Below are 27965 nucleotides of genomic sequence, written 5' to 3'. Positions count from 1 at the left end.
AGGCACAACCTGTGCCATGAGATATTAACAGAGTTTATGTTTTTCAGTAATTTGTAGAACAAATACTTATTAGATCAAGACACTTAGATAGATGCTTTATACTTCAGGAATTTATTTTTTCACAATGATCCAAAGTATTAGATGAAAGTTTTTTGTTTTATTTTACTTTTAATTGACAAATAATAAATGTACATATTTATGTGGTATAGTGTGATGTTTTGAAACATGTATATATTGTGTAATAATCAAACCAGGGTAATTAGCATGTCCATCACCTCAAATATGTGTCATTTCTTTGCGTTGAGAACTTTCAAAATCCTCTCTTCTAGCTACTTCAAAATATATGCAAAATGTTATTGTTAACTCTAGTCACCCTACTATGAAATAAAATGTTAGGACTTATTTAATGTGAAGTTTTTAATACAAAAATTATTTTAAGAAAATAAGCACAGGCTGGGCACGGTAGCTCATGCCTGTAATCCCAGCACTCTGGGAGGCCGAGGCGGGTGGATCATCTGAGGTCAGGAGTTCTAGACGAGCCTAACCAACACAACATGGGGAAACCCTGTCTCTAGTAAAAATACAAATTTAGCCAGGGGTGGTGGTGGGTGCCTGTAATCCCAGCAACTTGGGAGACTGAGGTAGGAGAATTGCTTGAACCTGGGAGGTGGAGGTTGCAGTGAGCCGAGATTGCACCATTTCACTCCAGACTGAGGAACGAGAGCAAAACTCCATCTCAAAAAAAAAAAAACGAAAGAAAGAAAAGAAAAAAAGCACAGCCATTTAAGTATGCTATTCACAGTTACACTGCTAGTATATGGAGATGAACTAAGATCAACAGGAGTTGAACTAAGATCCTCTAGATACAAAACCTCTACACTTAGAGTATACCATTTATGATATTTTCTCTTTAACTCTTTCACAAATAGGGGCATCAAGGGTAAACTGACACAGGACTAAGGACTCATTCATTGGTGAACAACTATCACACGATGATATAGAAAGGCTGTTGAAAAGCTTTTTTTCATCTTCTTAGTCAGTGTCAGAGGCAACTGGATGATAAATATTTGGCAGAAGTAATACCTAAATAGTGGTCTCATTTTATGAGGTATAGGTCAAATTTCCTTGGGAGTATGGAAAATGATGAAAGAAATTGCTATCAAATGTCAATAAAATATTGGGGAGAATATGGCACAAGACAATTATTACATTTTACTGATGAGTGCAGGACATTCAAATAGAAAGAAGGGAGACAGCAAGGAAAAGATGGTTAAAATGATGCAACTGAGTTCAGGTGTATGAGATGCACATGGACAAGAGGTGCTGTACAGAAGGGTCTGAGTGTGTAAGAAGGTTCAAGAGCTTGGTGAGCACAGAGTCATGGGGACTGTACATTTTCTAGGATTTAAATATGGAAATACAGGCTTAGAAAAAGAACACTGAGAAAACTTATAGATGAGAAATCCATGGTTTGTGATATTGAAGAATGAGACAGTGCAAGCCTCATAGTCTACGAAAACTCCAACACGATCAGGACAAATGATCACAGAGAGGGGCACAATGAAAGGAGCAAAAGGAGTATGTGAGGAACCATCCTGGAAAACACTATATTTAACTCCTTCCTGTAACCCTATAACCCAGTAGCCATATTTAGGTTGATAATTTTCATTTTGTTCAATATTATACATTGCATCGGGTTGGAAGCCAGCACATACCCCCAGGATCCAAGCACTTTTCTTGGACACATCTACCTCCCAGTAATGTTTCCCTGATGTGATACTTTGGGAGCCCAGGACGCCAGTACAATAAATGAAATTCTTGAGTGACTGAAATAATGTCCCTTGTGCCCGATACATTATCTGTGGGTTCGGAGAGCTCACTCGTCTCTTATCTTCAGCAATGACAGCATGTGAAATGTTGTTTGGAGCCAGTGTCACATCAACTGTAGAAAAATTAACAGGTCAGTTAAGGGATATAATGTAACTTTATTTGTGATATGAGAGAAATCTTGATAAAGACTTGAGAGAAAACGAGGAAACTTGTTCAGAAGTTATAAGGAGGGGTAAGTTATGTGTGTGTTGGAAGGAGAATCATAAATCTTAAAACACGAGACCTAACAGAGAACATAAAATTCTAAAAGATAAAGATAATAATAATGATAAGCCACAGGGTGGCTGATGATAATGTGATTTCTCCTTACCCCAGTAGCGTCGGACATCTGTTAGCTCTGAAATTATAAAAATGCATAATATTGAATAGCACTGAAATTCACTTTGTCTCCAGATTTGGAAAAGTATGCCCTATGTTATTAAGGCAGTAAATTGCTGAATGATGGGATGAAGCAGCCACCTAGCCATTTCCCATTAAATATAATCCCATCAGCAGCAGACAATATCTATCCTCCCCAATACCCTCTCTCCATATTTGGAAACTGCACCCTCTTCCCCATTTAGCACCCTAACACCACATGAATTCCACAGCCCTGTTGTTGATCCAGCTCTCCTCACCTCTAAACATGTCTAGCATTCCTTTCAGATCAGGAGCTCGAAACACTCTCCTTTGATTTTTGGGAAAAGTTTTTGGCTTCTTCAAGGTCATGTCCTCAATCCTAAGAGTTAAAAAAAAAAAAAAAATGCTTCCAAACCTCTGACCTTGTGTCCCTGGAACACCCCTGACTTCCTATCATTTCAGCCCATTGATGCACTGAACTCTCTTCTTGGGGATCCTGAGAAGGGAGAGTGCACACTCTTGACCCTGGAGGTAAACAAAATATTCTCCTGTTTACCTTCCCACTTACTTTCTGTGAGAACGTGGGAAGAGTTTAACCTCTCAGAAGCACAGTGTCTTGCTTCTAAAATGAAATAATTAACCTCTCCCTGTCTACATTTTTAAACTCATATAACATAAAAAAAAAAAAAAGGATTTTAAAACAAAACAAAACTTTGGTGCCTTACAAAAGAAACCCTAACATTTAATGGGTGGAAACATCATCGCTATGTATGTGAGTTCCCAGGGAGATGGTTAGAAAGTTAGGTTGCAGAACCTGGCGAACCTGGCTCCTGGGTATTTGAGACATATCAAGAGGAGTCCTGTTTGGAGAGGCCTAAGGCCTTCAAAGCTATTCCCAGCAGGGAGGTACTCAGATAACAGCTAAGGTTTCAGATTTCTGGGAAAAATTACAAACACTTGGCAAATGAGATATTATGCGCACCAAACTATTACTGGCCTGAATTTCATGTGGTTAGAAAGAACTTGATACCACCACATAGGTGTGTGAGGTATGCAATTTTAGACACAAGAATAGCAACTTTTTATGCTCTTCTAAAGAATGCAACTGAGATGGATCAATTCTTTGTACCATAACCACATATTATCCAGAATATTATTTTGAAATATTATTCCACAAATAAACATCTGATTTTGGAAATCTAAATATAAATGAAGAAGGAACTGGTCTTTTTCCAGGAGGAAAATACAAACATGTGGGAATTGTCCCAATGGACAATTAGGGGTATATGGCAGAAAAAGAAGACATGGCCCTTTCAAAATAAGTCAAGTACCTATTAAATACAGAAACAGAACTAGATGTAGGTAATAAAATGGTGATGGCACAGGGGTCTGATACTGCAACACCTTATCCCTGAAACCACTACTGACCCACACTGAGTCTCCACTACCCAAATTTTCTGCCATAGAATCTGGTCTATTCCTTTTTTTTTCTTTAATTTTATTGATTTTTCTAAGACAGACTCTCACTTTGTCACCCAGACTGGAGTGCAGTGGCACAGTCTTGGCTCACTGCAACCTCTGCCTCCCAGATTCAAGCAATTATCATGCCTCAGCCTCCCAAATAGCTGGGATTACAGACGTGTGCCACCACACCCCCCTAATTTTTGTTTGTTTTTTTTTTGATAGAGACAGGGTTTTGCCATGTTGGCCAGGCTGGTCTCAAACTCCTGATCTGCCTGCCTTGGCGTCCCAAAGTGCTGGGATTATAGGCTTGAGTCACCACACCTGGCCAAATCTGGTCTATTCTTAATAGTTACAGAACATTCAAATGCTGATTTGTGACCAGAAATTTATGATAAAACAATATCAAAATTTTTCTGCCCTGGGAGATGTTTTATTCTAATTAAACCCAGGACAATTCTAATGGCTATAAATCTCTCCTCACTGCACAAAAGGACCATCTCTGTCCTCCCACACATACCTTTTTATGATGCCATCCACACCCTGGGAAGAAGAGAGAAAACATCAATTAAGAAATAAATAGTCTCTCCTCACTTAGAAAGTTTCATCACATTTCCCCCAGTCCCTAATGTGCTGAGAATGGAGATGGTGACAGTGTGAAAGACAAAAAAGCTCAGATAAGACTCAGGGCAATCATCCCAGAAGACTCATGTGAGGTTTTCAAGTTCCCTTAAAAGCAGAAATAGCTTTCATCCTTGTGGAAGAGGTTTCTGGTTTCTGCAGATGGGACATGTTTAGAAGGAAAAGAAGTGACTGCCAATTTGTTTTTCTCCAAACGTATATGGCTCTCCATGAAATGATTTAAATAATTAGTGCTTCTTTGGTTTATTATTATTTTTTTTCTGAGACAGAGTCTCGCTCTGTCACCCAGGCTGGAGTGCAGTGGCCGGATCTCAGCTCACCGCAAGCTCTGCCTCCCGGGTTTAACGCCATTCTCCTGCCTCAGCCTCCCAAGTAGCTGGGACTACAGGCGCCCTCACCTTTTCCAGCTTGTTTTTTTTATTTTTTAGTAGAGACGGAGTTTCACCGTGTTAGCCGGGATGGTCTCGATCTGACCTCGTGATCCTCCTGTCTCAGCCTCCCAAAGTGCTTGAGCCACCATGCCCAGCCGCTTCATTGATTTATTAAACAGATATACAGCCTATGCAACATGGCATGACCCCATCTCTACAAAAAATAAAAAAAAAATTAGCCAAGCATGGTGGCATGAGCCTGTAGTCCCAACTACTTGGGAAGCCGAGGTGGGAGAATTTCTTGAGCCCAGAAGTTTGACTGAGGCTGCATTGAGCTAGGATCACACTACTGCACTCCAGTCTGGGTTGCAGAGTAAGACCCCATTACTAAACAAAAACAAAATCACAAAAATAAACAACAAAGCTTATATATAAACTTATTCTGCAGGCATTATGTCACGTTTTGAAGAATCAAAGATGAATGAATAATAGTGCTCAAGATGTTTATGTGGCTTTTGCTGAGGTTATAAGCAAACAAGTGTACGAAACAAGTATAGATATTTTCTTTTCTTTCCTTCCTTCCTTCCCTCCCTCCCTCCTTCCTTCCTTCCTTCTTTTTTTCTTTCTTTCTTCTTTTTCTTTCTTTTTTTTTTTTGAAGGAGTCTCACATTGTTGCCCAGGCTGGAGAGCAGTGGCCTGATCTCAGCTCACTGCAACCTCCACCTCCTGGGTTCAAGCCATTCTCCTGCCTGAGCCTACCGAGTAGCTGTGATTACTGGCGCCCACCACAATGCCTGGCTATTTTTTGTGTTTTTAGTAGAAATGGGGTTTCACCATGTTGGTCAGGCTGGTCTTGAACTCCTGACCTCAAGTGATCCACCTGCCTCGGCCTCCCAAAGTGCTGAGATTATAGGCATGAGCCATGACACCCGGCCTACGTACTTCTTAAGGTTGCTCTCTTCATTTTAGACATGAACTGTAACTGACTTCATTTACTTCCTTAAGTTTGACACACATATGTGCAATTGATTTTCCATTCTCTACTTTTACCCAGGTTTGTCACTTAAATGCAGTTTAATGCATTCAGTAGTGAAGGAGCAACAAGGATCAACAACTAAGAATTTTTATTATATAACACCAACCATACTGTCTTCTCTCTTATACCACATTGTCCATAATATTACTAATATCTACTCAGTCATTGTCTTAAAAACTACATTTACTCTGAACTCTAGTCTCTACCAGGTCAGTTTGGCCTACATTCTATTTTTTCTTTTCTTTTTTTTGAGACAGGGTTTCACTCTTGTTTCCCAAGCTGAAGTGCAATGGTGCAATCTCAGCTCACCGCAACCTCTACCCTCTGGGTTCAAGCGATTCTCCTGCTTCAGCCTCCTGAGTAGCTGGGATTACAGGTGTGCGCCACTACGCCCAGCCAATTTTTTTGTATTTTTAGTAGAGATGGGGTTTCTCCATGTTGGTCGGGCTGGTGCCGAACTCCCAACCTCAGACAATCCGCCTGCCTCAGCCTCCCAAAGTGCTGGGATTACAGGCGTGAGCCACTGCACCCAGCTAGGCTACATTCTTAATGGTTTTAGGTCATTTACTCCTCTTTATCACAAATATTGTTTTGTTTTAGCAGATATGTACCAATGAAATGTCTTTGGTCTCCTTTATGCCAGACATTACTTTTCCACATAGATTTTTTTTCAAGAACAAAGCCAATAGCTGGATCTACACATACAATCAAATAGTTTTGCTTTTTTGTATTAGTACTTTTATGTTATATGTAACATAAACCAAATAAAACTGGATTAAATGGTGAAAAGGATTTTGGAAAGGGCAATTACAACTTCAGTCATAGCTGAATTTTGAAACTCAAACCTTGTCATCAAGATCCGGTCTATGGGCCAGGCACAGTGACTCCCGCCTGTGATCCCAGAACTTTGGGAGGCTAAGGCGAGCAGATCACTTGAGGTCAGGAGGTCGAGACCAGCCTGGCCAATCTGGTGAAATCCTGTCTCTTCAAAAAATACGCATGCCTATATGATACCAGCTACTCGGGAGGCTGCAGCACAAGAATTGTTTGAACCCAGGAGGCGGAGGTTGCAGTTATCCAAGATCATGCCACTGCACTCCAGCCTGGGGGACAGAGTGAGACTCCATCTGAGAACAAAAAACAAAAATGTGATCAATGTCCTTCTCCAAATTCTACTTATTCCTCTATATTGAGTTTATTCTCTGTACATGAAGGAAATGTAACTCTCCTGATACAAACCCCAGGAGAAAGGAGAACTTCTAAGTTTTAACATAAAAAACTTTTAAGCTTGTGTGGCATTTGTCTGCGTTGGATTAGGTGCCCATCTTTTTTTTTTTTTTTTTTTTTTGAGACGGAGTCTCACTCTGTCGCCCAGGCTGGAGTGCAGTGGCGCGATCTCGGCTCACTGCAAACTCTGCCTCCTAGGTTCATGCCATTCTCCTGTCTCAGCCTCCCGAGTAGCTGGGACTACAGGCTCCCGCCACCACACCCAGCTAATTTTTTATTTTTATTTTTTTAGTAGAGACAAAGTTTCACCGTGTTAGCCAGGATGATCTCGATCTCCTGACCTGGTGATCCGCCCGACTCTGCCTTCCAAAGTGCTAGGATTACAGGCACGAGCCACCGTGCCAACCCAGATGCCCATCTTAAAAGCACTAATGCACTGTGGCTGGAAACAACAGGAATTACATATATTAACTTAACTAGAAGTAAGTTATATGCAACCCTGGCCATGCTAAAGACACACACATATGGAAAAGGATAAGTGAAACAACATATCAGTGAGTAAATTGTAGCAGATTTTAAAACAGCCTTAACTTTGAATTAATTTGGGCAATCTCACTAACCCAAGCACAGATTCATCAGGAGAGGACAGAAGCCTTACTGCCTTGAGGGGATTGAATATAACTTCTATTCCAGATTAGAGGCAAACCAAAGATTCATGGACACACAGGGCAAAGCTAGGATGCCAAACTTAAAATTTATATTTGAGTTTTCTTTAAACACAGCAGAGACAGTAGCAACCATAGGAAAGTAACTAAATGAAGATACAGGAACACTTCTTGCTGGGTAGAGACTAGAGGATGGGAAGTCTCAGAAACTACAAAGTAACAAAACTGTACATTTTGACCAGCTGCAGTGGATCATTCCTGTAATGCCAGGACTTTGGGAGGCTGAGGCAAGTGGATTGAAACCAGCCTGGGCAACATGGTGAAATCCCATCTCTACACAAAATACAAAAATTAGGTGAGCATGGTAGTGTGGAGCTGTGGTCGCAGCTACTCTGGGGACTGAGGTGAGGGGATTGCTTGAGTTCAGGAGGTCAAGGCTATAGTGAGTCAAGATCGCACTACTACATACTAGCATGGGCGACAGAGTGAGACTCTGTCTAAAATATATATATATATATATATTTTATTTACAAAAGAAATGTATACACATACAAAGAAACAAGATAGAACAAGATAGAACACCACAGCTCAGGGGGATTTAAAAAAAAAACAACACACACACACACACACACACACACACAAAACCCCCAAAACAATAAATTGAAAATATCCTCAAGTGGCCCCAGATGTTGGAACTAGAAGAGAAAGACTTCAAAGCAACTATTGCAAATAGGTTAAAAAACTAAGGAGAACTATGTTTAAAGGATTGACGTATAAAAACAATGACTCAAAAAAATAGATACGCTCAAGAGAGAGAAATGATAAGGAAATAAAAATTCTGAAAATTTTAAGTAAAATAACAATAATGAAATATTTGCTAAAAGTGCTCCACAGCACACAAAAAGGTCGTTGAACCTGAAAAGCTGCATCAATAAAAATTTTCTCATTTAAAGAACAGAGAGAAAAAAGACTTAAACAATAAAAGTAGCCTCAAAGACATGTCAGATGTCACAATATAGCAATGTAGCAATGTACATGTAATAGGTCTTCCAGAAGGAAAGAAGAGAGGAAAAGATTTCTAAAACCTGTTTTAAGACCTATTACATGTATGTTGCTACATTTTCAAGTAGAAAAGAATAATTGGGGAAAAATAGTTTAAATTCTATAAAAATTAATATTTCATCTATATCAATATAGTCATGTGTTCAATGAATCCCAAGTTAAATAACTAATGAGATCCATTTATCATAGAAAAACTTCCAAAAGCTACAATCAAAGCAAAGAAAAAAATTAAAGCAGCAAGAGAAAAATTAATCATTATATAAAGAATGCTTTCAATATAGTTAATAGCTGACTTCTCATCTAAATAATAATAGATGACAGAAAAGACTAGATTGACTTATTGAAAGCACTGAAAGAAACTATCAACTCCAAACTCCATATAAAGCAAAAATTTTCTTCAAATATGAAGAAAAAATATTCTCAGATGAAGACTGAGAGAATTTGTTGCTGGAAGATGGAAGAAAAAATGTTTTTTCCTTTTTTTCTTTTTTATTTTTGAGACGGAGTCTGGCTCTGTTGTCCAGGCTGGAGTGCAGTGGCACCATCTCAACTCACTGTAACCTCTGCCTCCCAGGTTCAAGTGATTCTCCTGCCTCAGTTTCTCAAGTAGGTGGGATTACAGGCGCATGCCACTATGCCCAGCTAATTTTTGCATTTTTAGTAGAGATGGGGTTTCTGCATGTTGGCCAGCTGATCTTTAACTCCTGACCTCAGGTGATCCACCTGCCCCAGCCTCCCAAATTTCTGGGATTACAGGTGTGAGCCCTTGCAAAATATTTCTTCCCATAAATATTTCTTCCCAAAAATATTTTTAAAATTTTCTTCAGTTGAAATTAATTTCCTCCAAAGATTTACTCAAAACCTAAACAAAATGGTAATACTATAAAATGTGAGTTAAGATAAAAGAAGCTATAGTTTATTTCCCAAAGTATTTTCTTAATAACTTCAAAAGACATTAAGTTTATTACAAAGTAACTCAATACTATATTAGTAGGTTATAACATATGTGCATGTGAGATATATGACAAAATGATAACCAAAGATGAAGAAAATGAAGCAATATTGAAGGAAAGTTTCTGTATTTTACTGGAATTAAGTTACTATTAATCAGAAGCTGGCTGTGATAGGACAAGATGCATATTGTAATCATTAAAGCAACCACTAGGAAGAATACTAGTGTCATACAGCTGAAAAAGAGAAAAACTAAAAATATACATTGGAGAATATTTATTTAACACAAACGAAGCCAGTTAAGGATATAGAAAATAACAACATCAAAAAAGACAGCAGAAATATAGAAAACAAATAGCAAAATGGTAAATTTAAGTAAAACTGTATCAATAATTGCATTAAATGTTATAATGAAAACCCAAATGGAAAGTCAGAGACCGTCAGACAGACTGGGCAAAGAAGAAGGTTCAGTTATCACTAACTACAGAAGAGCATATATTAGATTCAAAGGCATAAATAAACCCAAAGTAGAAATAAAATATATATACTATGAAAGCTTTAACCATAAGACAACTCAAGTAGATATATTAATATTAGACCAAAGATACTGTAAGGCAAGAACTGCTAAGTGAGAATAACAGGAATATTTCATAATGAAAGAAAGGTTCAATATGTCAAGAGGAAATAACAATATTAGTGTATCTTCACTTAACAACAGAGCTTCAAAATACTGAAAACAATATATAAAGAATTAAAAAATGGAAAACAGACAACTCAGTAACAACTGGTGAAGATTTCAATAATTTACTCTCAGTAATTAATTGAAAGGCTGGTATAAAAACCATAAAGGATATAGAAGACAACACTATCAGTTAGCTTGACCTAACGGACATCTTTAGATTATTTCACCAAATGAGTGCAAAATACATATTCTTTTCAAATGCATATAAAACATTTTCCTGCTCATGTAATGTTCCATACCGTAAGTTTTAATGCATTAACAAATGATACAACAAGTTATCTGATTACCAAGGAATGGGATTTGAAATCCACAGGAGAAGAAATATTTAAAAAATTCTTAAATGCTTTAAAATTAAACACTACTTTTCTGAAAAACCCAAGAGAAAACCAAAAAATCACAAAGAAAATTAGAAAATACACTGAGCTGAATGAAAACTCAAAAATTAAAATGTATGAGATACAGTTAAAACAATTCACTGAATAAACACTATATCAGAAAAAAAAGATTTCACAGTATCTAAGATTTCACCTTAGGACATAAGGAAAGGAACAACAACAAAAAACTCAATGAAAAAGATGAAATAATAAAGATCAGAGCAGAAACGATATAGAAAGGTTAAAAAAAGATAAAAATCAATGTAGCAAAAAGCCTTTTTAACCTCGTAAAAGTTAATAAAATTGACCAAATATAACTGAAAGGACAAAAAAAGGGAGAGAAAACAAAATCACCAAAATCAGGAATAAAAGAGGAGACATAAGTGTGTGTGCTGTAGATAGAAAGGAAAGGAATTGCAGATGGGTGTCAGCAAAATAGTATCATAGGAGTCTCTAGCAGTTGTCTCCCCGCTAAAACAATTTAGACCACCATCCAAGAACTAAAACACCTCACCAGAACTAAGAAATAGGGTGGGAGCTTACAGCATCTGGGTATAGCACAGAAATGAGAAAAACACTCATGGAAGAATGTAGGAAGGACAGTTTTACATTTTCCATTTCACCCCTCTTACAACTCTAGGCAGCATAGCATGTGAGAGGTAACCCCCACAAGGAGAAAGAGGGGAAAATCAGCACCAAAAGTTACCTCAGGCCCTAACACTGGGCTCAATCTAGTAAAACCCCATCTGGCAGGTCTGAAGGCACCAGACTCCAGACTGGTATCTACGGATAAGCCTCCAGGCTGTATCTCACAGCCCTAGGCTGTGAGACTAGTGGACTCAGTCTACGGGCCATCTAAATGGCAGGTTGCCCTCAGTGGTTGGACCATTCTCAGTTTCAGGACAGTCCGATAGCCTCAGGCTCCAGATTGGCTCCACAGCCAGGCTGACCTCAGGCCCTGATGGCCACAGGCTTCTGGCCCATACCAGCACCAGATCTAGCCCTGTATCCCTAGTTATCAGGCTGACAATTCTGAACCTAGCCTTCAGTTCAGTCCCTGCATATACAGGCCAGTACCCACGGACCGAATCTCCAAGCCCAGCCCTATGCCACACAGTATCCCGCAACCTCAGGCTCAAGTCCTGCCCAATGGACTCAGTCTATAATCCTGCCCCAGAGCCAGGTTTACCCCAGGGTGCATACTGGCCCTGGTGCCAGGTCAGCCCCCACAGAATCAGCCTTCTAGCATGGCCTAGGTTCAGGCTTTCCCCAGTGGCCCCAGGCTTTAAGTCTGCCACAGCATCACACCGACTTCCACAGTATTAGTCATCATGGGTACCTGCAGACACATCCTTCAGCCTAGGTCCTGCAGACACATGACACAGGCCCACCCAACACCACAGCATCCCCTATGGCTCCAGGCTTCAGTCTCACTACAGTGCCAGCTCAGCACCCTTGGCCGCAAACACCAGGTAGGTATTTGAGAACACAGGCTCCAGGCCTGTTCAGTGCCATGGCCTTACCCTCCAGGCTTGATCCTGTGAGTCCACAAGCCAGCAGACTCAGAATCCAGGCCTGCTCCAGCACACCCAGTGCAAAGCCTGTACAGATAGAACACATTGCTGGACTGCATCCAGCTCCAGCTCTGCCACTGTGTATCCTTGTTCCAGGCCAGCCCCCGAGGCCTCAGGACCCAGGTCTGTACTTGTGGACCTACGCTCTAAGATAGCACCTGCACAATCAGCTTCTATTCTAGCACCAAGGTCAGTGCCTGTGATCTTGGGCTCCGGACTCGCCTTAGCAAACCCAGACTAAACACTGGCCCCAGCACCAGGAGGGTCACTGTTGGCCCAGGCTCCAGAGGACCTAGAGAGTCTAGACTGGGCGCCAGTATACTTAGGATCCAGGTCCACTCCCAGTGGACCCTAGTGCCAGATCAGAGCCCATGAACTGGCCAAATTCTGCTAACTTTAGCTCAAGGCCCGCTGCAGTATCAGATCAAGACCTGTGAATTGAGGATTCAGGATAGCCCCAGAGATACAGGCTCTAGGCTCACTGTCATGGACCCAGGCTATAGGTCCAACCCCGTAGAGTCAGCTGCCAGGCCTGGTCACCTCCTGACTCTGGGCCACCCTGCCTGAATGCTGAAGCAGCAAGCTTGCCCTTGAACCATAGCAGACAGTATGCCTAGAATCTTGGAAAACAAAGCCAGTGCACAGAAACTAAATTATGTCCTTCGGCAAACGTACAGACATAAACATAGGAAACAACAAATCTGAAAACCCAGTTTTGTTTATTCTTTTGAAGAACCAACTGTTAGCTTCAGTAATCTTTTGCATGGGTTTTTGTGCCTCAATTTTATTCAGTTCTTCTCCAGTTTTACTTATTTATTTTCTTCCGCTGCCTTGGAGGAATGGTTCATTCTTTTCTTTCTCATTCTTCTAGATGGAAAGTTAGATTGTTAATTTGAAATCTTTCTAACTGTTTAATGAAGGTGCTTTGTGCTATGAAGTTTCCTCTTAATTGTTTTAGCTGCATGTCAGAGATTTTTATAAGTTTTGTTCTTATTTTTATAGTTTTCAAATAATTTTTTGATTCCTGCCTTAATGTCAGTATTCACTCAGGAGTTATTAAGGAGCAAGTTGTTTAATTTGCATGTATTTGTGTGGTTTTGAGAGGTCTCCTTGATATTGATTTCTATTTTTATCGCACTGCAGTTCATAAGTGTGCTTGGTATGATTTCAGCTTTTTTTGTTTTGTTTTGTTTTGTTTTGTTTTCGAGATGGAGTCTGGCTCTGTCACCCAGGCTGGAGTGCAGTGGTGCGATCTTGGCTCACTGCAACCTCCGCCTCCCGGGTTCACGTCATTCTCCTGCCTCAGCCTCCTGAGTAGCTGGGACTACAGGTGCCCGCTACCATGCCTGGCTAATTTTTGTATTTTTAGTAGAGACGGGGTTTCACCATGTTGGCCAGAATGGTCTCGATCTCTTGACCTTGTGATCCACCCGCCTAGGCCTCCCAAAGTGCTGGGATTACAGGCGTGAGCCACCGTGCCTGGCCAGTTTTGTTTCTTTTTTTTATAAATATTGAGACTTGCTTTATGACTCAACATGTGACTGATGATAGAATATGTTCTGGTCCAGATGAGAAAAATGTATTTTCTGTGGTTGTTTCATGAAGTATTTTGTAGATGTGTATTAGATCCAGTTGGTCAAGGGTCATGTTTAAGTCCAGAGTTTGTTAGTTTTCTGCCTTGATGATCTGTCTAATGCTTTCAGTGAAATGTTGATGTCTCCCAGTATTATTGTGAGGTCATCTAAGTCTTTTCTCAGGTGAAGAAAAGTTTGTTTTGTGAATCTGAGTGTTCCCACCTATGGTGCATATATATTTAAGATGGTTAAGTCTTCCTGTTGAATGATACCCTATCATGTTTGCTCTTTTTTGTCCTTAGTTGTCATTGTTTAAAAAGTATGTTTTATCTGATATAAGAATAGCTACTCCTGCTCCTTTTTGTTTTCCATTTCCATTAGGTCTTTCTCCACTCCCTTGCTTTGAGCCTGTGGGTGTCATTACATGATGGGTCTTTTGAAGACAGCAGACAGGGTTGAGTCTTATCTTTTTATTCCTTTTGCCACTTTATGTCTTTTAAGTAGGGGATTGAGCTCATTTACATTCTAGGTTAGTATTGATATGTGACATTATGCTGTTCGTTGGCTGTTAGGTAGACTTGATTGTGTACTTGTTTTATATTGTCTGTAGGGTATGTGCATTAGTGTGTTTTTTTTTTGTATCAGTTGTTCTTTCTATTTCATGTTTAGCACTCCCTTTAGGACCTCTTATAAGCCTGCTCTAAGGCTGCTGTAATGATGAATTGTAATATGGTGGTAGTCTAGTTTTAATATCCTTAAATGTACATGTTACCCAGAGTAATCTACAGATTCCATGCAATCCTTACTGAAATTCTGACATTTCTTACAAAAATAGATTAAAAAAAAAAAAAAAACCCCTCAAGTTTGTATGGGACCAGAAAAGACCCTAAATCACCAAAGAAATCCTGAACAAAAAGAATAATGCTGGAAGCATCATACCTGACTTCAAAATATATTATGAAGCTATAGTAATCCAAACAGTACAGTGCTAACATTAGAAACAGACACATAGACCAATGGAACAGTATAGTAACCCAGAAAAAAATTCATACCTTTATGATCAGTTAGTTTTTGACAGTGGTAACAGCATTCATTGAGGGAAGGACAGGCTCTTCGATACACTATGTTGGAACAACTGGATAGCCATATGCAGAAGACTATCTCACACCATGGAGAACTTTAAGTAAAGTAAGTCAGGAATAGAAAGACAAATACTGTATAATATCACTTAGTATGTAGATGTAAAAAATAGTTGAGCTCATAAAAGTAGAGAGTGGAAGACGGGTTTCCAGGAGCTGGGGTGTAGGGAGAGTTCAGGCCGATATTGGTAAAAGGATACCAACTTCAGAATGAAAAGAAGACTATCTTTAAAAGCTCTATTGCACAATGTGGCAATTATAGTTAACATCATGAAAATTGGGATGAGAGCAGTTTTCGTTTTTTTTTTTTTTCTGAGATGGAGTCTTGCACTGTCACCCAGGCTGGAGTGCAATGGCGCCATCTTGGCTCACTGCAAACTCCGCCTCCCGGGTTCACGCCATTCTCCTGCCTCAGCCTCCCGAGTAGCTAGGATTACAGGCACTTGCCACCACACCCGGCTAATTTTTTGTATTTTTAGTGGAGACGGGGTTTCACCGTGTTAGCCAGGATGGTCTCGATCTCCCGACGTCGTGATCCACCGTGCCCGACCTTTACTAGTGAATTCTATTCAGCATATAAAGAAGAAGTGATAGCAGTTACTTATTTTTTTTCAGAAAATAAAGAGGAAAAGTCTCAATTAATTTCATGAAGGGAAACAATAAAAAGCATCTTGTATTTTGACATGTATTTGTTTGCCAGTGGCTAAGCTAAGCAATGAAAACTACACTGATAAGGGCTCAACACTGGATTACAGAGAACAGGAACCCATCAAACATAACTAGAGCTAATTGATCATCTCTACTATGTCAAATTTGTGTACTGCTCTGGATAAATTAATAAAAATGGGATTATCTCTTGCTACTTCTACATTCAATTATTCAGAAAAATTATTATTTATTTATTATTATTTATTCAGAAAAGCGGTCCTGCAGGGAACATTGTTAATATTAGAAAGAGCACAGCAACACAGAAAAGGAAATAGCCTTCACTTTTCTTTAATCTTAATGCTCAGGCTTCTTTCCACTTTTTACCTGCAGCAGCTCCATCACTGACCCCTGCAACCGATGCTCCAGATCTGAGACGAGCTCTCTCATGTACTGGGTCTGCTGCACCATCTCAGTTTCAGACTTCGTAAGGCTTTTCAGAATGTCTTCCTTCTCCTTCTCCAGGTTCTGCAGCTCATTGCTCTCCTCCCAGTCCAGGATCTCTCTCAGTTGCTCAAAATCTGCCAAGACGTTGGTTTTGTCATAGTCTATTTGAATCTTCAGAGATGAGAAAAGAGAAAGGGGCACTCAGTCTACCAGGCAGAGGCGTTAGTCAGAAAAAGAACTGTTTCTTTTGGGGAGTTCTCACAAGGTGGGACACAGTAGCAGGAGAGTAGGTCTTAGGAAAGCTGATTTTCCTATTTCTTTTCCTTCATGACATTTTAAAACAATGACCTTGAATGGGTATGTTGAGGTTCATTCTGAGTCAAAATGGGTTACCTGGATGTAGCTTGCCTTTCACACAGTTGTCCGGGACACTCATGCCTGCCTATATTACTTTTATCAGCCCAAGCTCAAACTCCCTGACAAAAGTTGAACATTGAGGAAAGAATCATGAGCCACCGCCAAATGTCTTCCTAAAGTAGAGTCATGGACTCAGAAAGTAGCACAAAAATAGAATGCAGGATTCACTAGCCATCCTCACCAGAGAGATCCTTCATGTAAACAGCTCCCTACAGATTTCTGTGTTCATTGTGGCATATTTACTCCCCAGCCACCACACCCCATCAGGGAAAGAATGAAGAGGACTAATCAAATGACATCTGGACTTATCAAGTGTCAGGGAATAAACAGGAAAAAAGCTCCTTCCCATGGTCCTGCCCAGATTTCCAGCTAACTCCTTCGGGAACCACATCCTCTTGCCTTCCAGGAAGCTTTCTCTTCTCTGATGTCAGCTTCCAACTTTTCAGCTTCCTGCTGCTTCTGCCTCAGCATCTCCAGAGCTGTCTGGAGCTTCACCTGTGAGAAAGGAATCACACCATAGTCAAGCTATGAGCTTTCCCAGCACCTAGATAGAGTATAAACGTGAAATCAGGTTGATCTCAGAAGAAACAAATTTGCAGAAACTGTGAGAATGGCAATGAGAATCCATGACTTGGAAGAAAACTTACATTGGCGAATGTGCTCCCTACATCTCAGGTAATAGACCTCCCCATCTCCTCACCATGAGTAGACTGATTCTTTTTGTCCTAGAAGAAAAATCTGATCCTGCAGCAAGGAAAGAACATGTATCTCAACCCACTCCAGTTACCCTCCTGCTGAAAGGGGTAATCAGAGCTTTTCTTGGACACCAAATCTCTACCCATCTAACCCAAGGTACAAAATATTTACTCCTGGCCAGGAATATATACTCTAGGATTATTCTCCAGTAATTGGATGAAATGCAAAAAACCGTCCTTCAAGCCTCAGAAGTTAAGCGTAGCACGAAAAAAATAATCCCAGGCCTCAGGTCTATGATGACAAGACAATTAATGTCAAAGGCAAAGTGAAAATTTTCTATGAGGTCCCATTTTCTGCCCTCTCTTCCTTCCATCCCAGTCTCTTACGTGGTACTCCTGGGCAACCTCCTCCATGAGGAACGTGTGGTGACCACGGTGCTCCTGAGACCGCTCACAAAGCCAGCAAATGACCTTCCTGTCCTCCTGACAGAAGAGTAGGAGTTTCTCTCCATGGCGTGCACAGTGATCAACCTTCTGCCCCTCTTCTGGGCTCAACTTGACCTCCCTGAGCTTCTCCACTATGTTGGCCACATGCCGATTAGGCCGTATGTTCTCAGGCTGGTAACTGATCCGGCACACAGGGCAGCTTCTCTCTCCTTCTTTGTATAGCATGGACTTCTTGTGGTTTGCAGTGATGCACGCTTGGCAGAAGCTGTGGCCGCAGTGCAGACTCAGGGGTTCTGTCAGGAGTTCCAGGCAGATGGGGCAGGTCACCTCCTCCTTTATATTAACCAGGATTCCAGAAGCCATAGCAGCTGCTCCACTGCTCCTGCCTGTCCTGGCTGCAGAGGTTCGTCTTGTTCACAGATCCCTGCATGATTGGGAAGGTTAAAATGGGACTAAGTAAGAAAGGTAGAAATAGAAAGGATATTGATTGTGCACAATTAGAAAATGGGCAAGATGAAAATAGTTAAGGACAAAAAAAAAGGGGAGAAATAAGAAAACATGTTTGGTTACCTGGTAATAAGGGCTTTTCGTAATCACCTTAAATACTTCACTCCCAGTTCGTGTCATATGACAAATTCTGTTCTTATCTGTGCATTGGTTATCATTTTTCTTTACTTTCAATGAATAGAAAACAGGCTGAGGTCTTTTCTACCAAGATCTTTGTGTGACCCATCATCTCTCAGGGCTTTTCTTTCCCAAGCCAAAACACATCCTCAATATTACAATCACCAAATCATTTACGCCTTAGGCCTTTCACATTTGCTCTTCTCTCAGCATGAAATGTTTCTCTGATGTTAGCATGATTTTATTAAATTCTCTCCTTACATGTTGTATTATCAAAAATACCTGCTCCTTATATGCAGTGTAACAGATCTCATCACTCACTGTACATTTGCAATGATTGCTCTTATTATCAGCAGAGTGAATGACTGTTTCATCAAATTTATAAATAGACATAATAAGTGATTTACAAAAATTATTTATCTTCAATATGGTGACCTGAGATGACCCCGTATTCAGGGTCCTCTTTCAGTGGCCTCTTTGCTACTCTTTTGGTTAATTGATGACAAATGGAGATAATGGCATATATTCAATTAATACTCAGAGTAATTGGGGTTGGAAGTAGAGGAATCCACAACAGCTGGAAGGTTCTGGGGAGTCTCGTCCTGAAAGTTTGCCAAGGACATTTATGGGAGCCTAAAGGTATGGACATAGTGTAGAAAGTAATGATAGAGAAATACTCAGTGGATCACACATGTCAGAGACTTGAAAACTAGAAACACAGAGGAAATGGATATCAGTCTTGAGAGAGAAGTCTTAAAATATTGGATGAGATTATTTTGTTCCTGGACCAAATGAAGGGTCGGCTGCTTATTCTCGTGGCCCAATAACAAGATGCAAATTTACTGGGAAAGAAGGGAGTTTTTATTTCTGTAACTGCATACACAGAGAAGGCCTAGAAAATATTGCCAGACCGACTAAAATTACAAAGTTTTCCAGAGTTTATATACCTTCCAAGCTATATGTCTAGGTATAGTTGTGCATTCATCTAAAAACATAAGTGATTAACTTCTTCTTCTAATCTATAACTAAGGTCTGAGTTTTAAAGACCTTCCTCTGGAGCCTCAGTAAATTTACTTAATCTAGATGGGTCCAGGTGCTGGGGTGATTACCCCATCTTGTCTCTCCTGCTAAATCATTAAGGTTTGGGGAGTTCCTTCAGACCCCCTACAACTTTTTTAATCCTAAACAGGTCCTAATCGATTCCTTCGTTATCTTGTCATGCTTCAAGGCCCAGGAAAGGTCTGGGCAAAACTCTCGGTGGGCTTCTATTACATTCCAGCCCTTGTATAAGGGCACTGGCTCTATCAGCTTTTATTTATTTATTTATTTATTTTGAGACAGAGTCTTGCTCTTTTGCCCAGGCTGGAATGCAATGGCTCAATCTCGGCTCACCGCAACATCCGCCTCCCGGGTTCAAGTGATTCTTCTGCCTCAGGCTCCTGAGTAGCTGGGATTACAGGCACGCACCACCATGCCCGGCTAATTTTTGTATTTTTGGTAGAAACGGGGTTTCACCATATTGGCCAGGCTGGTCTCGAAATCCTGACCTTGTGATCCGCCTGCCTCGGCCACCCGAAGTGCTGGGATTACAGGCGTGAGACACCGCGCCTGGCCTCAGCTTTTAATATTTAACTTAATCAGCCAGGTGTGGTGGCTCACGCTTGCAATCCTAGCACTTTGAGAGACCGAGGCAGGCGGATCACCTGAGGCAGGGAGTTCAAGACCAGCTTGGCCAACATGGTGAAATTCTGTCTCTACTAAAAATACAAAAATTAGCTGGGCTTGGTGGTGGGTGCCTGTAATCCCAGCTACTTGGGTGGCTGAGGCAGGAGAATTGCTTCAACCTTGAAGGTGGGGGTTGCAAAGAGCTGAGATCATACCACTACACTCCAGCCTAGGCAACAGAGCAAGGCTCTGTCTAAAAAAAAAAAAAAAAAAGTAACAACACTCAGTTAGTGCTGAAATAGTTGTTATGGAGGCCTGCATTAGTGAAACTTGGCCTGCCACAATTTGACAAATTATTGTTGCAGATTGATTATATGCTAGCAACTGGACTACAATCAAGACAAAGATTAATGTGGTGTTTAATCTACTGTAAACTTGGCATTCACCTAAAACATTATAGTAAACTAAATGATCAGCCATATATATACAAAATAGCAGATATGATGAATACTACTAGAGAGAGGTAAGTGCTCTTGAGAAGTCAAATAATGAAGCGAAGCAAGGGTTATCCAAGAATTACTAATTGAAAACATAAAGGTTTAACTGAAGCATGATATGAGAAAACGTAGGATGAGAACAGGGCAAATGTATTAGTAGAAGAAATTACATATATGAATAACTTGTTCATGGAAAATGCAACATCTAAGGGTTTTAAGTTGCCAGTTTCCTCTTGTGCACAGACCTATTATGGTGCATATTGTGCACAGACCTGTTAGACTTTTAGTATCACAGGGATCAGAAAATGTGACACATCCCAAATGACATAACATTTGGGAACTCTTTCTTAAGAGTGACGAAAAATTAGACTGGGCACGGTGGCTCACGCCTGTAATCCCACCACTTTGGGAGGCCGAGGCGGGCAGATCACCTGAGGTTGGGAGTTCAAGACCAGTGACCAACACAGAGAAACCACGCCTCTACTAAAAACACAAAATTAGCCAGGTGTGGTGGCTTATGCCTATAATCCCAGCTACTGGGGAGGCTGAGGCAGGAGAATCACTTGAACCCTGGAGGTGGAGGTTGCAGTGAGCCAAGATCGCGCCATTGCACTCCGGCCTGGGCAACAAGAGCAAAACTCCGTCTCAAAAGAAAAAAAAAAACAAGGAAAAATTATTAGTGTCAACTGTCCATTAAAGTTATCAGTCTCAATCAGCAGAAGTGGGGACATCATTAACTTTGAGCATGGGTTGTGAAAGGTTAGACAGATCTAGTGTGCAAGGGGGAAGATTAGTTAGGATATAGGAGAGAGCTGATGACAGCTTGCAGGACAAGGTGATGGAGGAAATGGAGAGCAAATGAGAGTGAGAGATAAATCGAGATAAAAGGAACAGTGTAGGGAACTAGACTACACATGTGGGAACAAAGGGTTAATATCAGGCTTGAGCTCTTTTCTCCTGTAAAGATGATACTAGCTTATCCTTCTGGTATTGTTTTCTTCTGGGAAATTTATTGGGTTACAATAGTGAAATGTCAGCTGTCTTGCTAGCCTACATGAGGCTGTTATTGACAGCAATATATTCTGTAATAGAAATATATAGTAATAGTATAGTACAATAGTATATTGATAGTAAATATATTCTGATATATAAAGCAGATTTGGACTAGGAAAGCTGTATATAGATCTTAAATTCCAGTTGGTAGGAACAGACCTCATTTTCCACCACAAAACCAGGTATGTCCCTTTTTTAAGTCCCTGAGAACTGTTCTCATGAACTTTCACAAGATAATCAGTCCTTTGGGGTACTAAGCTTATCTAACCTACAGCAGTTTCACACACATCCAGCCAGTTTCACTTCTTAAAAAACTCACATGATAGAGATAATACCTCTTGTACTACCCTAGGGACTCTCACTGAGAACTCATCTGAGGGGGCTGTGCCACATGGTTCTTCTGTCCTGCATACCCTGGCTGAACTACATGAACCTGGCTAGTTTAGGACTATTATCTCCCACAAGGGAAACTGCAAATCAGATTGGAAAGTGCTGCTGGTGTTCAGTCAGGGAAATATCACAGAGTGGTGGCTCAGAGATGGTGACTGACAGACCTGGGTTCAGTAATGACCCTGTGGCCTCAATCTAGGATCAAGGGCTGTCACGAGTTCCAGGTAAATGGAGCTGTAAAGCTAAAAACAAGGTAAGAGAAGACCTTAATGGATACTGATGTGTTGCTGGCTGTCAAGGGTTCATGGCAAAACAAAGATCTCCACTATGAGACAGTTGATGAGTCTTTCCCTTGCTCTGAAAAAGACAGAAATGTTATAAAGGCTATATGGAGATAAATTCAGACCTACAAAAACTGTACACTCCTCCCATCATCTGTGAAGGCCATAAAGAACAAGGCCCAATGAAGGTGGGATGGAGGCACAATCCATCCAGTGGTATTAGATACTGAAAATGGGCCAACAGCATATACTGTTATGCTTCAGGGACATTGGCCTGTATCAGAAGATCAGAGGTTTAGATCATATGATAATGTCGAGCCTTGTTTATGACTCAAGTTGTGATCCAAACATGAGAGTGAGGACTCCATTTATCTTTTATTCCATAAAAAATTGCATCAGCACTGAGATGCATCAAGAGCCTACAGGAGAGAGGAACAGAGACTGCCTTCTGCTATGAGGCTTTGAAATTTATGTTTAATGTGATATTACAAGGAGCCCATGTCAAAGTAACTGCTGCCATAACAGACATAGTAAGAGGAATATGCAGAGGAACCAGAATTTTCACACATGGGGCTAACCCCACCACTACCTAAGCAGTGACCCAAGGGCTGCACAGCAGTCAGGGAGGTTGAGATGGGAACACAATTATCTGCCTGGTATCTCTCAGGTCAGCAACCTGCCATGCATGTCAGGTTATTGCACCTTACACATGGACCTTCTGGCATCTGAGATCATGAAAATGTAAATCCAACATGTCCTAGAGGTGACAGCTAAACACAAGCAACAAAGACACTAAAAGACAATAACAAGTTTTTGTAAAATCCAAGCAATATGCATATAGACAGAATTTTCTTCTCCTGTGACCAGGGTAAAACTGTTTCTCTAAGCATAATATAGCTGCAAATTACTGATGGTATATGGGAAGGCATCACCTTTCATACATAGGTGGGAACAATGAAATTGTACTGAGATTCATTTGCTGAGCAATGTCACCTAATACTGTTATAGGAGTTATTAAGAAATTATTTTAGGCAGATAGAGAGGAAAAGGGGTCCTTGGGAAGTTTTCGTTTGTTTTAAAGCAGCTCCAGAAACATTTGTCTAGCAGAAAAGCCCCGGCTCTCAGAGCTGGGCCAGCAAGTTGTAATATGCAAATGCTGGCCATGAGAAACTGGGTCCATCCAAACCTGGTGATTCCCACCATCTTCTTCCTTGCCCCAGTATGTGCCTGGCAATATAGCTGCCACCACATATCCCCACCATGTGTAAAACATTGTGGTGCCCTGCATTTGCGTATTGAAAGGCCAGGGTGAGAGGGCCAGTTTTTTCCCGAGTCACATGAATGACATGCCTGGTCAAACCAATCCCCTGAGTTCTATGCAAATCAGACACCACCTCCTCCAGCCTCCTAGTAGAAGCAGCCACTTTTCCACCACACAAGAGGTTTTTCTCTTTGCCAAATCCACCCTTCCCCTGTCTCTGTTTGGGGGAGCTCTTTTCTTCTTCCTTCCTTCCTTCTTGCCTATTAAACTTTTTGCTCCTTAAAATCACTCCACATGTGTCCATGTCATTAATCCTATCAGCACCAAGACCAAAAACCTGATGTTCCTCCAGTCAGAGCTGTATCCATAGTACTGGGTAGGAAACACAGAAACTCAGCATAGCTTATACTCTCAGTAAACAATCAACACAGAAGACTTCTGTGATCAAATTTGCGAGGGTTTTTCCCAAAACTAGAAGGAGACCTTCTTTCAGCAGCAAACTCCAATGAGGTGTCTTCTAATTCAATTCTGACACTATACCTGGAGATAGCATCAGATTCCATGTGGAGATAGCATCAGATTCCACATGTGGGCTTGGGCCCACAGACTGCCCCTCAACTTCTGATGCCAACTGCAAGACTCAGCTTGTTTTACCTGTGCTTCTGCCTGACTGGCTATAAATCAGGGTTCTCCCCTTTATATGTACTGGTTTATTATGAAGAACATCACAAAGTATACAGATAGAGGCATAGGCTGACACATGAGAGAAGGGGCATGGAGCTTCCCTGCCCTCAGCAGGCACACTACCCTCCAGAAACCTCCAAGTGTTCAGCTATTTGGAACCTCATCGAACCCTGTCCTTTTAGGTTTTCATGGAGGCATCATTACATTGGTATTATCGATTAAATCACTGGCTATCAGTACAATTTAACCTTTAGCCTCTCTCTTCTCCCCAGAGGTTGGTGGGTGGAGCTGAAAGTTCCAACCCTCATTTTCTGCTTTAGTCTTTCTGGCGAGGACCCCCACTCCTGAAGCTACCGAGGGGCTGCCAGCCATCAATTGATTAATTATCATACAAAAAGACACTTACCACTTTGCAGATTCAAGAATTGTAGGAGATGTATGCTAGGAAACAGTGAGGAAGACCAAACATATTTCACAATATCACAACCATTTAATGGTATACTCCCCACCATACCAGCAAAATAGAAAAATAGAAGCCAAAGATTATTGAATCAATTCTAAAATCTTGAAATATATGGTGTGAAAGGAAAATAACAATCTGGGGCCCCAAACTCACTATGTCAAAGGGAACGCTAAAGCTTGGGAATTGGGCCATGCAAAACCACCTTCTATAATATTTTGTTCCTAAATAGATAGCTGCAAAGATAGAGGGCTACATACCTCCCAGGTGGCTTCCCTCACAATTTGCTCACAAGGAAATTTCTTGTGGGCCCCAAGGTCTTTACTCTGAAACGGACATCTGTTGAATTTCACCCTGACAATGTCAGTTAGCAAGCTTATCTTCACTAGTATGGGACAAAGACAGAGGATAAATCATCCCTCAGCTCACCTGAGACAAATGCATGTTTGACTGTTTCTGCTACTCCCTGTTTAACTTTTGTAAAAATGCAGATTCACTGAGTGGGAGACAGTGCATAATTGATTACTCCTCCAAGCCCTCCTTTAACATGTAAATTATGGATTCAGCTAACGCTAGCTAAAGCCTCAAAAGAATGTAACCTTTTGCTTCTTTTATCGACTCTCCTCCATTTTTTTCTTTTCTCTTTCCCCTTTAAATACTGGAATCCTCAAACCCCCTTTGGAAAAAGCATGAATCGCAGATGTTCCTGTGATTTTGTGTTCCTTTTTCCTAGGCATGTCCTCAACCCTGGCAAAATAAACATCCAAATTGATTGAGGCCCCCTTCCATTAGTTTATTTGGTTTACAATGCCATGAGAAAGGTATTCTGTATGAGTTCAGAAGATGGGTGCCAAACACTGATTTATCACCAGAAGCAGGGAAAGGAAACATGAAGCAGAGGTGAACTCTCCAAAATCAACCTTAAGGCAGTAAGATTTGGTCAGATGAAGGGAAGTTGGGATGAGGAAACAGTTTTGCCTGGAGTCTTCCATATAAGCTTGAATTAGCTTAAGTGCAGCTATATCTTTCACGGGAAGGACATTTGGAATTGAATACAGAGGGTCTCCATGAGAGAGACTCCCTCTCTCATGTGTCTCAGGATCCTGTTATCACACCATTTCTGACATCTGATATCATTAACATCAACCAAGTGTCGATGAAAAGGGTCAAACTGTAAAATATTTTGAAGAGATTTATTCTGTGCCAAATATGAGTGACGATGCCCCATGACACAGCCCTCAGGAGATCCTAAGAACTTGTGTCCAAACTGGTTGGGGTGTAGCTTGGTTTCATATATTTTAAGGAGACAAGATACTTCAATCAAATACATTTAAGAAAGACTCTGGTTGACAATTGTCTTTATCTAAAGACCTGGGATCAATAGAAAGGAAGTGTCTGGGTTCGGATAAGCAACTGTGGAGACCAAAGTTGTTACTGTGCAGATGCAGCCTTAGGGTATCAGGTTTCAGAGAGAATAGACTGAAATGTTTCTTACCAGACTTAGGGTCTATATTGAAGTTCGTGCTGGAGAGAAATAACGAGTTAGGTCCCACTCCCACTTCCTGTCATGGCCTGAATCAGTCTTTCAGGTTACATTTTAAGAGCAGCCTGGCTGAGAAAGTCCATTCAGGTGGCTAGGGGCCACAGAATTTTATTTTTGGTTTACACAAGTACTCATTTTGTTTATTAAAAGGTAGAAATGGTGCCATCTCTGGGTATTCTTTCACCTGCTTCTGCTGCTCTTTGTATCTCACCTAAGCTCTGCTTTTGCAGGGCACATACGGCCCAAGGAGAGGGAGGAGCAAGGTTAATGATTTTTAAGGAAATCCAGTTGTTCCCTGAGTCTGGACTTGGTGCCCTAGTAAGGGTAAACAGATGCTGTCACCAGGGAAGCCCTGATGAAATAACTGGGAAAGTTATCTTTCTTAAAGTTTTTCTTTATTCCCTTTATTTATAGACAAAGCTGCTTAAAGAAGCCAGACTGCTCAGCATGGTCCAGATCTTCACCCCGACCAGATCCAAGGGGGAAATTAGACCCCCAAACCAGCGTAAACTGGAACAGACAATCCCTCATTACCTTTAGATCATTAACATATCACTAGAGTGTTACCCCACCCCGACAGCAAACAAGAAAATATCCACCACTTTGTGGCACGGGTTGTATGAAGACGTGTTTATAAACAGAAGTGGCACAACTGGAGCTCCACCCTGCAGGCTAACACTCCTCTCTCTTCCCATGCAGAGTTCTTTTAAAGCCCACGCTTTCCACTGTTTCGGGGGAGGGGGCTTTAGAGAAGGAGTTCTCTTATTCTCCACTCCTAGCAAGAAATAAAACCTGCTTGCCTTTTTTTGCCATTATCTTTGTAACCAATATGAACTAGGGAAATAACTCCATTTACCAGTGACAATGACAAGGCTACAGAGCTGGACAGCTGTCACACCACCAAGGTGATGCCACAGAGACAGGCCCAGGTGATGAGAGCTGACCTATAGAGTTATGCTGAAACACTACATTAGCACACTGATAGGCATTAAATCACTAAGGTTCCAGGGCCCCTGTCTTTGCCGTTGTTGGGAGAAGGCACTGAAAGAGAGAATTCTGGCTCTCTACAGCAAAGTTCAGTAAAAAATTATAGAATAAGGAGGGGATGGGGAGAGAGTCAGCGTGGAAAAATAACCAGCCTTCCAGGAAACAAAGCGCTTCACTTTAAAGCTCTCCCTTCTTTCAAATCTGCCTGCCCACCAGGCAGCTCTATTCCCCTCAGTCAGCTCTGGCAGCAGGACGTCTGTGAACTGTCTTTTCCCCATCCCGAATAGCTTTTCAGATAAGTTAAACTCACCAAGGTAAATTCAGTTTTGTCCCAAAGACTTCCTACTTCTGCCCTCCACAAAGTCACTCAATATACCTTCAGACACCAGTGCAGAAGTGGTGAGTCTGGGGAGAAGAGTGAAGGCAGGCCAGGAAAGACATGGTTAGGATTCACTCACCAATCCAGGGCCTGATCTGCACAAAGGAATTTTCCGAGAGGAAGTGCAGGAAATTCTTGCTCACACCCGGGGCAGGAAAGTGAAAGATAAACTACAGGCCAATGGCATTTCTCCACGTAGGGCCTGGTTGAGTCCCGCCCTCGGAATGAGTCAGCCTGCTGTGTAGCTGTGCTGTTCACAGGAGGAGCCTGTGAAGGGAAATAGAAGCACCCCCCACTCTATCTCCCTTTTCTCTTGAGTCTCAGGATCTTGTTATCAGGCCACTTCTGACATAGTTCAGATTAACCCAACCAAGCATTAAAAATTAGAAAAGGTGCCCTTTATCGAAATTCTTCCAAAGTGCTCCTCTTGCTCCTGATCTCGC

General features: G+C 41.1%; 1 protein-coding gene across 2 annotated transcripts; it reads right to left on the bottom strand.

Moving 5' to 3' along the window:
- Positions 1 to 92: 92 nt before the first annotated feature.
- On the bottom strand, positions 93 to 27694 carry TRIM5 (tripartite motif containing 5). Of its 2 annotated transcripts, none has more exons than XM_011963593.1 (8): positions 27454 to 27694; positions 17639 to 18122; positions 16956 to 17051; positions 16080 to 16310; positions 4211 to 4233; positions 2508 to 2608; positions 2201 to 2227; positions 93 to 1942 (listed from the first exon to the last, which is right to left on the bottom strand). In XM_011963593.1, exons 2-8 carry the CDS (start codon positions 18059 to 18061, stop codon positions 1356 to 1358), a joined length of 1488 nt encoding a protein of 495 aa, XP_011818983.1. In that variant the 5' UTR covers positions 18062 to 18122; positions 27454 to 27694; the 3' UTR covers positions 93 to 1355. The 2 variants fall into 2 exon arrangements, with proteins under 2 accessions (XP_011818983.1, XP_011818984.1); XM_011963594.1 differs by having other exon boundaries at positions 93 to 710; positions 27602 to 27694.
- Between the last annotated feature and the right edge of the window lie 271 nt (positions 27695 to 27965).

Source organism: Colobus angolensis, unplaced genomic scaffold, assembly GCF_000951035.1.
Source record: "Colobus angolensis palliatus isolate OR3802 unplaced genomic scaffold, Cang.pa_1.0 Scaffold616, whole genome shotgun sequence".
NCBI classification, from domain to species: Eukaryota; Metazoa; Chordata; class Mammalia; order Primates; family Cercopithecidae; genus Colobus; species Colobus angolensis.
This window is presented reverse-complemented; position numbering and strand designations above follow the sequence as displayed.